Source organism: Quercus suber, unplaced genomic scaffold (genome assembly GCF_002906115.3).
Source record: "Quercus suber isolate HL8 unplaced genomic scaffold, Cork oak 2.0 scaffold_334, whole genome shotgun sequence".
Taxonomy (NCBI): Eukaryota; Viridiplantae; Streptophyta; class Magnoliopsida; order Fagales; family Fagaceae; genus Quercus; species Quercus suber.
The window spans coordinates 557,515-571,227 of NW_027069787.1; the positions used below are offsets into that span (position 1 = coordinate 557,515).

The 13,713-nt window shown below is 33.6% G+C and overlaps 2 protein-coding genes across 7 annotated transcripts; one reads left to right on the plus strand and one right to left on the minus strand.

Annotated features, from left to right (window-relative positions):
* Nucleotides 1–699: 699 nt before the first annotated feature.
* LOC111999082 (mitochondrial import inner membrane translocase subunit TIM50) lies at nucleotides 700–8,265 on the minus strand. Of its 6 annotated transcripts, XM_065759617.1 has the most exons (11): nucleotides 7,937–8,265; nucleotides 7,753–7,846; nucleotides 6,678–6,766; nucleotides 6,421–6,457; nucleotides 5,211–5,272; nucleotides 4,991–5,104; nucleotides 4,592–4,696; nucleotides 4,375–4,473; nucleotides 2,144–2,303; nucleotides 1,910–2,012; nucleotides 1,143–1,783 (listed from the first exon to the last, which is right to left on the minus strand). In XM_065759617.1, exons 1-11 carry the CDS (start codon nucleotides 8,060–8,062, stop codon nucleotides 1,738–1,740), a joined length of 1,035 nt encoding a protein of 344 aa, XP_065615689.1. In that variant the 5' UTR covers nucleotides 8,063–8,265; the 3' UTR covers nucleotides 1,143–1,737. The 6 variants fall into 6 exon arrangements, 1 of the variants encoding a protein (XP_065615689.1); XR_010623457.1 differs by lacking the exons at nucleotides 7,753–7,846; nucleotides 7,937–8,265 and adding an exon at nucleotides 700–1,115 and having other exon boundaries at nucleotides 1,645–1,783; nucleotides 6,678–6,750; XR_010623458.1 differs by lacking the exons at nucleotides 7,753–7,846; nucleotides 7,937–8,265 and having other exon boundaries at nucleotides 1,143–1,435; nucleotides 1,645–1,783; nucleotides 6,678–6,750.
* Nucleotides 8,266–8,411: 146 nt separating this feature from the next.
* On the plus strand, nucleotides 8,412–10,328 carry LOC111999081 (uncharacterized). Its single transcript, XM_024031198.2, has 2 exons — nucleotides 8,412–8,586; nucleotides 9,717–10,328. The coding sequence occupies exons 1-2, from the start codon at nucleotides 8,559–8,561 to the stop codon at nucleotides 10,061–10,063; spliced, it is 375 nt and encodes a 124-aa protein (XP_023886966.1). The 5' UTR covers nucleotides 8,412–8,558; the 3' UTR covers nucleotides 10,064–10,328.
* The last annotated feature ends 3,385 nt before the right edge of the window (nucleotides 10,329–13,713 follow it).

Here is a 13,713-nt window from a genome sequence, read left to right on the forward strand (position 1 = left end):
TAATTTCTTACTAACTCTATTTTACCGAAACAAGCATTAACTGAGAGTGCACGGCATGCTATTGACCCGTGTGACTAGTGATTTCAACTATTTGCATTCTCGTTGAATAGACAGGTGGGTCAGGCTGGTTAACATGAGTGACTGATTCCCAGTTCAAGACGCAGCTAAAGAAGCAATTAGTGCTCTAATTACAACTAGACCGGATACAAAGCTAGTCAATGTCCCAACGTTAACATGTCTGCAACGCTACATAATTATTAATTTCATTGCAACCACTTATTAGGGGTAGGAACAAATTCGGTTTCTTCCAAAAAGTTGTACTTTTACACCCGCATGAATTTTAATTCTTTAATAAAAGTTAACACTAGATCATTAAAAGAATGTTCATATGGAACACGTTTTTTTTGGAAAATTTGACTCAAAAGCTAAATAACAACCTCATTTGTTGGCAAAGTATAACTTTTTCAAATCAAATTAGACGAATCGAATTCAATCCATACGTTCGCAGAGTATAAATAACCTCTTTTTTTTTTTAATATTTATTTAGCACATGTAAAAGATTTCGACTAGTTTGTAAAAAGATTCATAACCGACCCTATAGTTTTGGGACCATTTTGTTGTTAATGATGTCATTGTTTTGGCATCGGAAATTCAAATATTCACATGCAGCATGTCAGGCTCGTAAAAAACTACTAGGAATTTGTTGGAAAATTCATCAAATCAAGCCCCCATACATTTTTTGATAGGTACAAAGTATTCCAATATGGAACCCACGTCCAATAACTTTGACCCAAAGCTGGGTTTGGTTGGTCCAAAGAGACATGTAGTGTAACATATCAGGTCATCTCGGACAGTGACTATTAGCCTTTAACATGTGGAGAAAGAGTGGCTTAACCGGAAAGAAAGAGAACCTAAACCAATATGGCAGCATGGAGTGAGTGAGAAGATATTTTATTCCTCCAGCATATGCATCCTTCCTCTCATATTGTGTAGACAGTATCTCCTATTACCGATAAATGCAACAAGCCTCTCCCAACATGAAGTCCACCATGCATATGATAATTAGTGGGATTGAAGACTCAATTGGGCATCAAAAAAAGGGTTTCAATCATGGCCTACAAAGTTAGAGCTCATTATTCATATGACCTATAAAGTTGGTGCTCATTATGATCATATCTTGGCTCCAATCCAGTAAATAATTACATTAAATCAATATATAGTTGGCACTCATATTTCATATGACCTATAGAAGTGGTGCTCATTATGATCATCTCTTGGTTTCCAGTCAAACAAAAATAATAAGCATACCAAATAGGTAAAATTCATCAAACAATGTTGATTTCTGTAAAAAATATGTTTGGGGTATCCTTGTTGCTGGCAGGCATCGTAAATAGAAACCACGTTTTTCATGCAACCAAATTACAACCCTTCTCTTCTGCAGGATAACCATATGAGCAAGTAGAAACTTCAATTGCTGTAAGCCAAAATTCTGTTTCCCCAAAAGGAAAAGGAATATAGATGCAAAAAATGTGAGGTCAACTACTGTGAACAAAAAAATACATACTCTCTAGTCAGAATTTATGTGATGCAGTTCAAAATCATTGGCTGAAATGGCTTTGGTTTGCAAGAAAATTTGCTTGATACCTTCAATAACAGTGCCTTATACTTTTCTTCTTACCCCAAACTGGAATCCAGTCCTACAGTTTCTCCTTCACCTGTCTTTACATTATCCTGGCCTCAACGTTTCCAGAAACGACCCTGCTGTTTCTGTTCTTGCATTCGCCTGCATATGACCATTAACATGTCATTTGCATCATAAGTGAAAATCAGATAACTTTTATCATCAGATCAAGTTAAAAAATTCTCTGACCCCCTCACCCCCCCCCAAAAAAAAAGGATAACTTTTCACCTCTGATAGTCTTTAGAACGCCTAATAAATTCTGATGGGATCTCACACCCTTGATATGATGCCAGTACTTGTCTGATATCAGATGGACTAGTACGGGCAACAACTGCACAAAAACCAACGAGGTGGTGATGCATTTCCACAAGGTCAGTGGTTTATTCAAAAAACATGATAATAAAAATCACTATAAGAGTGTCTCATTATATATTATAATTACAGAAATTGAAGAATGCTTACATTCAAGAAATGGTATAAAGTCCAAAAGAGCTGTATCATCTGCATCATTCTTCTTCCATGGCTTAATAGGAACACAGTTCTCATGTTGAAGGCAACCTTCCAGTGCATGGCCACTCAAATACAGAATCTTCGCAGGATTTCTGTTAAGTTTTGAAAGATCCTACCAAGAGCAATTACATCTTATTATCTGCATTTCTCTATCTGGTCTAGCATCAGAATGAATATTGATTCACTGCTTAATGTGATTCTCTATAAGTATAATATACACAATGGATTAGTTATTAATTAATTCCATATGAATGTTATATTCAATTTTTGCAGTCATTTTGCTTTCTTAGAAAAAACTAAGGTTGCGTTTGTGATAAATTTATATTAGGCAACTTCTTTTACTATTTAGCTTATTTTTGCTACTATTCATGGGCTCCTTTGCACTTTTGGTATTATTTATGAGTCCCACTGTACTATTTCAGCTAAGTTTTAGCTTTATCTACAGTAATTTTAGCAAAAAGTTTTCAGTTTTAACTAAATAAGTTGTTCCCAAAAGGACCCTAAAGTTGCGTTTGGGAACAGATTATAAAACCAGCTTATTTTACTATTTAGTTTATTTTTTCTACTATTCATGAGTCTCACTGCATTATTGGTACTATTCATAAGTCCCGCTGTACTATTCCAGCTACCCTTTATCTTTATTTATAATACTTTCAGTAAAAAGTTTTTAATTTTAACTAAATAAGTTGTTCCCAAACGGATCCTAAAGTTGCGTTTGGAAACAGATTATAAAGCTAGCTTATTTTACTATTTAGCTTATTTTTGCTACTATTCATGGATCCCACTGTACTATTTCAACTACCCTTTATCTTTGTTTATAGTATTTTCAGCAAAAAGTTTTAGTTTCAAGCTTTATCTACAATATTTTCAGCAAAAAATTTTCAGTTTTAGCAAAATAAGTGAATTTCAAACAGACCCTAAGATAAAACTTAACCCCAATTCACCTTCTTTCATAGATGAAATCTTGACCTCCAACCTATATACAGCTATCACTCAAAAAATCATCACAAGTCTAAGCTTCAAAAGGTCCGCACATGTATATAACTGTCTTACCAAGGCCAACTACAAGCAGCTGGCATAAATCTACATCTGCAGCTGTAAGGACCCATATAACTAAAAGCATTTTCTAGGACTTGTAAATCACCTGTGTTTGCAACTATACTTTTATGTCTAGTACTGATAGATTACGACAAATGGAATTTGAAGTGATAATTAATGATCTATTAACATTTGAGGACCTCCATAGTAACACAATATGCGAATTTGAGAGTTCAAGCCACCCAACTACATGTTAAATCTAGTGTGCATTTGGCTCCTAATTAAAAAGTCAGCTTATTTTACTATTCAGCTTATTTTTACAACTATTCATAGGCCCCATTGTACTTTTTAATACTATTCATAGGTCCTACTATACTATTTCAGCTAACTTTTACTTTTATCTACAATACTTTCTGCAAAAAGTTTTCAATTTTAGCAAAATAAACAGATTCCAAACAGACCCCTAATATTCAACTCTGCCATCCACATGGCAGCAATAGGCAACTCTAGAAATACAGAGAGATCCAAATTTAAAGTTCAAAGAAATGACGTGGTCATGTGGTTAAGCAAAATGGTTGAGATAAATCAAGGGCAGAAATTTGATTACATGGAAATCCAATTTGGCTCATAATTAAGTTATTAAGGTTGCAGCCAATTGAAACGGCAGAGGCCCCTTTCGCCAGGTTATATCATATGCATGGCAAAACCCAGGCCCAGCACCAGGCATTATCAAGTCAAAATTTCAACATCAGAAACTGTATTGATGACAATATACAACTAACAAGCTATGAATTACTCATTTTTCATCAGTTACAATTTGTTTAAGTGATATATGGTATCTCATGGCTAACCATGAATACATGTTGAGAGGAAGTTTTCACTTCCAATGCAACAAATAAAAAGGAAAAAAGAGCCAATAGGCTTGTAGCTCAATTGGCACCTACCCACAAACCCAGTCTATGTGTCCCAGGTTCAACCCAACTCCCTCCTCTCAAAAAAAAAAAAAAAAAAAAAAAAAAAACCCAAAAAAAAGGAAAAAGAAAAAAACTTAGTATAAAAATAAGAGGAAATAGGAAAAAAGCTGAAAATTCCAAACAAATAATTTCAAATAAGAGGAAATAGGCAAAAAGCTGAAAATGCCATACTCTGTAATGCTTCCCATTCTGGTACTTAGTAGCAGCCCTAGATAGCCTATATCGTATGCAATGCTTGGGATCCAGCCTTTCAACAACAGGGTCTACAAACTGCACATACCCATAGAAAGCAAGATAAATAATTATATTTTGAGAAGAAATAATGGTAATAATTAATAACAAAAGAGCAGAGTAATGACCAACAATAGGGAATGAATAATCAGATTACCATACTCTGCTCATCAGAATACACAACAATTTCATAGAACTGAGCCAGATGTTCCAAGAAAGCATCAACTCCGGGTCTTTTGAAAGTTTGCCAGCCTTTCTCTCGCTTTACATACCACAAAGATAAAATTCTTATAAGCATTAAGCAACTTAACAAACAAATCTTTTATACATAATTGAGTATGAGAAGGATTTTAAGAGTTGAGGCACTTCATATAATACAAAGAGGTATGGCATAAAAAAAAAAAAAAAAATACCCATGAATCATTATATTGCATTCAGAGTAACTAAAACTATCAAATAATTTTAAGATACTGCTAACCCATCTTAATGGTTTCTTGAAGAGCTTCCATTTTTTTTAATAAAAAAATTTAAAAAATAAAAAGGTTACTGGCCTCACCGTCCAATCATAATGAATTAGGGTCTCTTGTAGATCTAGAACAAGAGTAAAAACATGTTGCTCTGCGGGATGCAAATCAGGAAGAAGCTTTTCTGCACATGGTTCTGAAAAACCCTGTAATGGAGCATGAAGAATTTGTGGTTAATAATAAGAAAGGAGACAAAAAGAATGAGAATAAGATGTGCAAGACCAAAGTCACATATGAAAACCAGGCACAAACCTGTACTTGCTCTTCAACTAGCCTCCTCAGGTCCAGGTAAAGTTCAATTGCTTTAGCAGGCACTGAGATGTTAGAGATAAAAGGAATCAATCAGATACAAACATAAGCTATAATCAGACAGATTTGGCATTCAAAATCAATCAAAATAGTCTTCATTCATGTCCTGCAGTCTCAAAATCAACTAGTGAAAGGTGCCAACTTAACTCTATCAAGTTTCACAATGTAGGAATGGGCATACAGCACATGATATTTACTTCAATTCGTTCCATATGGATTCTTAACTTGCTATTAAAGTAGACAAAGAACAAGCTAATCAGGATTAGGCCCCTAATTATTATTGATATAATGTATCCAGCTCATAGGATTTTCCTCTCTCTCTCTCTTTTTTTTGGGGTGGGAGCTATACTCACAATGAAATGGTGCCTACAACATGCTGAATATACTCTTTCTGTAACATCATTGTTGTCAACATGATGTTTACTGATTTGCTTCATAGCTTTAAAACCAAAAAAAAAAAAGAAATAAGTTTCCAATCCCACTAAAATGTTAAATATCCACACAAAAATCTTGTCTTTTCACAGAAAATAGACTCCTCTAATGTGAGAAAGAAGTGTAACCGATTCACTTGATAAAGTTTCAACAGGCTGACATTTGCTATGGATACAATGGTAGCAAAGCATACCCAGACAACCAGCTAAGCTACTACATGCAAATGAAGTATATCTCGCAGCATAGCAAATGACAAAAACCTACAAGGAAACTAGCATTCCTGCTGTTGCTGCTTCTGCCACTGCTAAGAAAAGTTGACTATTGACAGCTGTGATCATCTACACAGAATCTTTATGCCTTGTTGTTCTAAATATATCTTAAGCTTATATATGTATAAGTGCATCCATCCTAAAATATTACCATTAAATTTTGAATAATAATATAAAATGATTAAATATAATCTATTAAGAGAGAATCAAAGAGCACTAAATTGACTTATACCCTCAAAATCAAAATGACAGAGAGAGAGAGAGAGAGAGGGAACAAATAAATCAAGAAACACATTCCTGGCAGCATGATTTGAAAACTAACTCATCCAGTGACAGACAACATAACAGAGAAGAACATAAACCTCAGCTAGAGGAGTACATAAACATAACACAAGGAGAAGAAGTAATAATCTGAAAGTAACACAAACTGAAAAGTAGTTCAGGGACCCTACCTGTCATTGCAGCAGAGTAAAGCAAATTTTGAAATTTCTGCACAATAAAAAGATGATGACAAAATTTCACTCTCTGATATCTCACGTAAAATTGTAAACACTAGAACCCAACAACCTCATAAGCACAGGCATCCAAACGAACACACCAACAGGCAAATGGTGAAGCTACCCAATTTTCCTTTCTCTTTGTTTTTTTTTGATAGGTAAATGGTGAAGCTACCCAATTTTAAGGGACAAAGCACTCATGAGATACTTACTTCAACAGCAGGCGCATCCTCTGTGATGGACAAATTTGCTGATGCCCGTAATGCCTTTGTCTTCTCGTCTATTTCATCCGTAGTGTATGCTGCGGAATAAACCCAAAAATTTCATACTTCTCATTATCTCATTCATCAACAAATGAATGGACCCCAGTACATATTTAGCATTTACCAGCTTTTTTTGATAAGTAATAATCGCTTTATTTAAAAAAAAAAAAAACTACTTCATGTACGATGGACACAATGAAATCTAAATAATCACAACAAAAAAAAAAAAGGAAAATTGTGCAAAAAGCTACATCTATGAATTCCACAACTAAGGTACTATTAGTGAACACCCATGTGCGAGACCAATCAAACAAAAACTAGTAAACTCTCTAATAACTGGGACTCTGTACTTTCAGCATCCTTGAAGCACTTCCTAGCTCTTTAACCCAAAACCAAAGAAAAATCTTTATTTCCAAAAGCAACAAAAACAAACAAACAACCCTTTTGGGATCCAAATGACAACCCCATTATTTAATCATCATTTCATGCTCTTTTTCATTCAAAACCCAAATCACCTCTCATTAATATATATATATATATATTAATTAAAAAATAAATAAATAAAAAACCCACTACATTATTAGCATTCCTAACTCCCCAAACCAAAACCATAACCAAAATCTTTACTTCTAAAATTAACAAAACACAAACCAAACAACCATTTTGGGACTAAAACAACTCCTCCATTCTTTAATTAATCATTTTTCAACTTAAGCATTTCTCTAAATCAGAATAAAATAAAAGAATAAAGAAAACCCAGAGACAAGGCAAAGCAAAAACCTTTACTTCCCAAAAAAAAAAAAAAAAAAAGGCCCAACCAAACAATCCTTTTGGGCATCAAAACCACACCCCATTATCAAATAACCATTTTTCTCAATTCTTTTCATCCAACACTACAAACAACACCTTAGCACTAAATCTAATTTACCACTTAATTAACCATTTTCTAACAATAGTAACAAACAAAAACGAAAACTTAGAAGACACTAAAACGACACCGTAAATCCAAAAAAAAAAACCGAACCGTAGGAGGCGTAGCCGGCGGTGGCGGTGGCGCCGGTGAGAGCTCCGATGAGACCGTACTTGAGAAACCTCCAACCTTTACTGTTGCTCGAAGACTCACAGGAGCTTGATCAGCAACAGCACCAGCACCAGCACCTTCACCACCATTCCCAGCACTAGAAGAAGCCGTGAAGTAGCAGAGCAACGGAAGCAGAAGAAGGCGCCACGGCTCCTTGGGAGCCCCCGAAACGACGTCGGGAGCTGAGAAGGCGAATGTACCGTTTCGACAACGAGGAGGCCAGGCGGGATCTGAGAATCAACGCCGACGACATTGGTTGAAATTTCCTAGGGTTTCGAATTTGGGGGTTTCGAGGGTTCAGCTAGGGTTTTTGGCTCAGAGAGAGAGAGAATGGGGGGTGTTTGGGAATCTGGGGGTTTTGGAGGGTTTTGAGGAGGTGCGTTTGGAAGTCGGTTTTAGATTGTTCTAGTTGAGAGTAGAATTTTCGAATTTAGAATTTCACTGTTTGTTTTTGTTTGGTTCTGGGCTTTTCTTGTTTCCACCGACTTCAATTACTTGCTGCTGGGTTTTCGGACAGTTAATGTCTCTCTATATAGAATATTCGATTTCTTTACCCCCAAGCTAGGTTTTTTTTTTTTTTTTTTTTTTTTTTTTTTTTTAAATTGAATTCCTTATTTGTAGAACTATAATAAAAGGGTGTATTGTATTTTAGGTGCTTAATTCTCAGGATCTCACTAACCTCTCAAATCACTCTTGACATCCTTGTGTCAAGAGTGATTTAACAACATCAATCACAAGAAAAAATAAATATGGAACTTCTACATTACATGGACACAGGTATGACTTTCGATTTTTTTTTTTAAATTCTTTTTGCTTTTCAATGATGCCCTTTAATTCTTGATGCTATTTGATTTTTAGGATTGAATCTGGGTTAGAGTTAAAAGCATGATTTGTTTGCAATTGTTTTACATGAATTTCTGTAGTTTTTCACTGATAAAAAAGCAAATATTTTGGGACCCTACATAAAGTCGGTTCTAATTTCAAAATTTTTTTTTCTTCAACATGAATTTTAACTTTTAGATTTGAGAATGGAAAAGAACCTGAACCAAATTTCAAAAATCAAAAGCTATGTTTTAGCCCAACACTTTAACATCTCCACTGCAACTATATGAAAGAAATAACTCTAATTTTGAATTTTACAAATTAGAATTCTAAATTGATAAAAAACTATTCAGAATTTATTATTATGCACTTTACTGAGAATTTTCTTATCAATCGTTCCACAAACAAAGCTACTATAACTTTCATTTAATAATTGAAAAGACATGAGGTATATCATTTCGCAATCAAAATCTATCAACAATGCCTAAATAAGAAATCCACCTATGGTTTTCTAGTAATGTACTCTAGTTCTTTCTCCCACAATTATCACTTCTTTATTTATCAAAATTTCCTCACTAGAAATCATAATAACTTTTTGATTGGCGCATCTTAAAGAACCATCCATTCTAGGCTTCAATATTTCCTCTATCACATCACTTAAATAGCATGCTCATACCAGCACCTGTATTTTTTAATACCTTCAAAATCCATAATGTGAAGCCTCTAGAAGCAACTATATTTGAAAACCATCTCAATAGCTAAAATATCCTAGTATTTTGTTAGCCTCAATATGTGGTTGTGATTTCAAAGATCAAAAGCGACTAGCAACTACTGCAATTAATATGACAACGGCTTGAGCTTGCCTCCATGGTAAGGATACCTCTTGCAAGTTGCAACAAAGATATTTTTTTCAAGGCCTTCACATAATTGATACATCTATTGTAGTTTGTAGACCATGTTCTTGATTAGTCACCTATATATATATTCATGCTAGCAGTAGGTTTCTCTAGCTTGTTATGTAAACTTTCCTCTTAAAAACTCATTGAGTTATTTTGATTAATTTTTAATCTCTTTTTTGACCTTAGGGATGACTTCTTTGAAATGGTTTATAAACTATGCATTTACACAAGTATTGGGGCTTGTGGACAATGGTAGCATGCAGTGCAACCACATATCAGCAAGCTCAGATGAAGGGCAGACTCAATCAAAAGACTTGAAGGAAGAAGGGATTGCCAAGATTATAGTTAGCAAGGAAGACTCTGCAAATGGGTTTGAAATGCCTCTTCATTACCCAAGGTACACAAAGGAAGATTATGAAAAGATGGAGGACTGGAAGTTGGACATGGTTCTCAAAGAATATGGACTTGCTGTTAAGGGAGCTCTTGATGCAAAGAGGTCATTTGCCATTGGAACATTTGTCTGGCCAAATTAGCTTTAGTTATCTATCTTTCATTAATGATATTAGAATTCAATATGCTATGACTAAAAGATGAAAGTGATTGTTATTTGTTCTACAATTAGGCTGCATGTGTTATAAATTTATTTTTTGAGAGATTTTGTAGCAGAGTCTGTAGGTGGTTAAGTCTGGAATTTGTTGTACTTCGACTCTTTAAGTATGCATTCTAAGCTGTAATCAGAATTCAGAAGTTATCTTATACGTATAATTGGTGTGCTATTTTGATGCTAAACGACAATTCAATGCTTTGGATATTACAGTAGTTAGAAATATTAAAATCAGATTTCATATTGTAATTCTTTGTCAAATTTTTTTAGAAGAATTTTGTCAATCTAGATGTACATCATTTTTATTTTTTATTTAGGTATTAGACTAAGTGAGCAGTGGGCTTTTATATATATATATATATATATAATTTGAAATTGATACTGATGATTCTTTAAACCAAGTTAGATATAAAAAGATTGCTGAACAACTTTCCAATAAATTATTACAATCCAAAATTGATAATTTTCATAAGGTATTGATTAATGATGTTTGTTCTGATATTCCCAACCAGCTTTTTGGCACAGGAAAAAGCATATTATTAATTTACCTTATGTTAAAGATTTTAATGAAAAAACATTCCTACTAAAGCTCGTCCCATTCAAATGAACGCTGAAACTATTGAATTTTGGAAAAAGGAAGTTCATGATTTGCTTGCTAAAAAACTAATTAGGAATAGCAAATCCCCCAAGTCTTGTGCTGCCTTCTATGTTCAAAAAAATGTTGAAATTGAAAGAGGGACTCCTCGTCTCAATTACAAACCTTTGAACAAAGTTTTAGAATGGATTAGGTATCCTACCCCTAATAAGAATGACCTAGTACATAGGTTAAGTGATGTTGTCATATTCTCTAAATTCAATATGAAATCTGGGTTTTGGCAAGTCCAAATATGTGAAACTGATAAGTACAAGACTGCTTTCACCACTCCCTTTGGACATTATGAGTGGAATGTTATGCCTTTTTGGCCTTAAGAATGCCCCTAGTGAATTCCAAAATATTATAAATGATATCTTTAATTCCTTCAGTCATTTCACCATTGTTTACATTGATGATGTCCTTGTCTATTCCAAATCCATTTTGGAAACTTTATATACATTTCTTGTTATCATCAAACATAATGGTCTTGTTGTCTCTGCAAAGAAAATCAAATTATTTCAAACAAAAGTTTATTTCCTTGGCTATGAAATTTCTGAAGGACAAATTCGTCCCATTGACAGAGCCATTCAGTTTATTGATATATTTTCTAATGTCATTATTTATAAAACGCAATTACAAAGATTCCTTGGGTCTTTGAACTACATTGCTGAGTTTGATAAGGACTTGAGGAAATAATGTAAACCTCTCTTTGATTGATTACAGAATAATCCACCTCCCTAGTCTGATACTCATACGTCTCTTGTTAAACAAATCAAGTCTCATGTTAAAACTTTGCCTTGTCTTGGTATCCCTACTATTAATGCTTTCAAAATTGTTGAAATTGATGCCTCTAACATTAGTTATGGAGGCATTCTAAAACAACTTGTTTCACCAGACACATCCGAACAAATTGTTCATTTCCATTCAGGAGTCTAGAATACTGCACAAATATATTATAGTACTATTAAAAAAATATATATATATGTGGTGCTATGCATCTCCAAATATCAAAGTGATTTACTAAATCAAAAGTTTTTGTTAGGCATTGATTGCAAAAGTGCTAAATATGTTATAGAAAAAGATGTTGAAAATATTGCTTCAAAACATATTTGCCTGATGGCAAGATATTTTAAATTTTTTTTTTTTTGATATTGAATATATTAAAGGTTCTCCAAATGCTATCCTTGAATTTCTTACCTGCGAATTCCTTCAATGCCACAATGGCAAGTAGAAGGTCCAAAGATAGACACACTGCTACAGATACTACTAAACAACTTGTTAAACAAGAACCTACTTCCCTTATTGACATTGCTAACCGTTTTACTACCATAGGTACTATCCCTAGACCAAACTACTCCACTGTGTTAGCATCCTCTTATGATCCATATGCTATGGTCCTTGCCAACCAACATGTTAAAGCCACTTTCTCCAAAAACTCCAATGCTTCTCAATATATTAAAAAACAATACTTCCAAAACCTATTTTCCATAGAACCCAACAGAGCTATGATCAAAGACCGTCTTAAACTTGCTACAAATTATTTTCTCCTGAACTTCCACTGGATACCCGAACACAATGGCAAAAATTTAAATTGTTACTGAAGAAAAATAAGGACTCCATCCTGCTTCTACAAAACCTTTACTTGGTTCAACTATTCCATATTCATACCATGATTATATTCATGCACGGTTCAAGTTCATGCTACACCAAGATGCTACTCTGATCCACTCCTAGTTTGTTAAGTTTGTTAAAGATTTCAATTCTCAGCTTCCTTTGTGGTTCATTTGTTGGTGGAAACAATTTGGCCCTATTACTGATATTTTTCTAAGACCTCTGACTAGCGCCTTCCAAGTATTTTACTTTAAATATCTTAATCTATTGTGCACTTCTATCCCCATTATGGTATCACTATGATTTGTCAAAATTCACCCCTAATAAAAAGATATTGAGGAAGGTTGTAACCTAAGCCTAAAACTAATTTTGTATCTAAACTTTGTCATATTATATATATATATACATATTGTAATAATGGCAGCATTTATGAAGAACTAATTATTTGGTAATCCATATAATGCAAGCAAAAATTTAATTTTTTTCTCTTTTTTATTTTATTCTAAATAGGAATTATTTAATAATTATAGTAGTTATTAAAAGACATTTACTTTGGTTGTGTAAATAATAAATATATGACATCTATATTCTAACATTAAGCATCCCTCCCTCTTGTGCAAAAATATATTCATTTTTGTTGGACTTTTTACAGTAGTTTTCAATATGGCTCTACTCAAAAAAGGTTGTCATTTGATTCCTGAATGGCTGCATCTATTCACAAAACTAAGTACCAATCTAGTAGCAGCATTCTTTTCATGAGAAACTTATGAAGGCATATTTAACTATTTGCTGCTAGCCTGCTAGTATTTAGGGTATCGTTTGGTACCTGTAATAAGAAATCAATATTACAAAGAATACAAGAAGTTGAAATGGAATAAATATTCTTATTCATTTATTTAGTGCTCCGCTATGAGAAGATGATAGAATGACATCATATTTTAATCAATTTCTTTAAAATACCATTTTAAAAACTATATAATTAATTTTTTTCTCCAAAATAAAATCTTCATAAATATTAAAAACAGGAAATTTCACTTTACCCACCTGTGGTTTGGCCTATTTTAACAGTGCCTACCTGTGGTTTAAAAGTTATCACTTAACCCACTTGAGGTGACCTCCGTTAGACTTCTGTTACTCACCTCTCTCTTTTCATTGTTAAAAATAGGGGTAAATGTGTCTTTTTCATTATATTTTATGTCCTCTTTTCTCTCCTTCTTCTTCTTCTTCTTCTTCTTCTTCTTCTTCACAGTCAAAACCCAGAAATGTATATGGAATGATGCGTTTAACATTGTTACCCAATGCCCACTGCAATTGCCAAACATACCTTTACAATG

Coding starts and splice junctions, on each gene's coding strand:
- LOC111999082 (XM_065759617.1), bottom strand. CDS start 8,062: ATGTCGTCGGCGTTGATTCTCAGATCCCGCCTGGCCTCCTCGTTGTCG. Junction 7,847..7,936: donor TGGCGCCTTCTTCTGCTTCC/GTTGCTCTGCTA, acceptor AGCTCCTGTGAG/TCTTCGAGCAACAGTAAAGG. Junction 6,767..7,752: donor CGCCGGCTACGCCTCCTACG/GTTCGGTTTTTT, acceptor TTTATTCCGCAG/CATACACTACGGATGAAATA.
- LOC111999081 (XM_024031198.2), top strand. CDS start 8,559: ATGGAACTTCTACATTACATGGACACAG. Junction 8,587..9,716: donor TCTACATTACATGGACACAG/GTATGACTTTCG, acceptor TTTTGACCTTAG/GGATGACTTCTTTGAAATGG.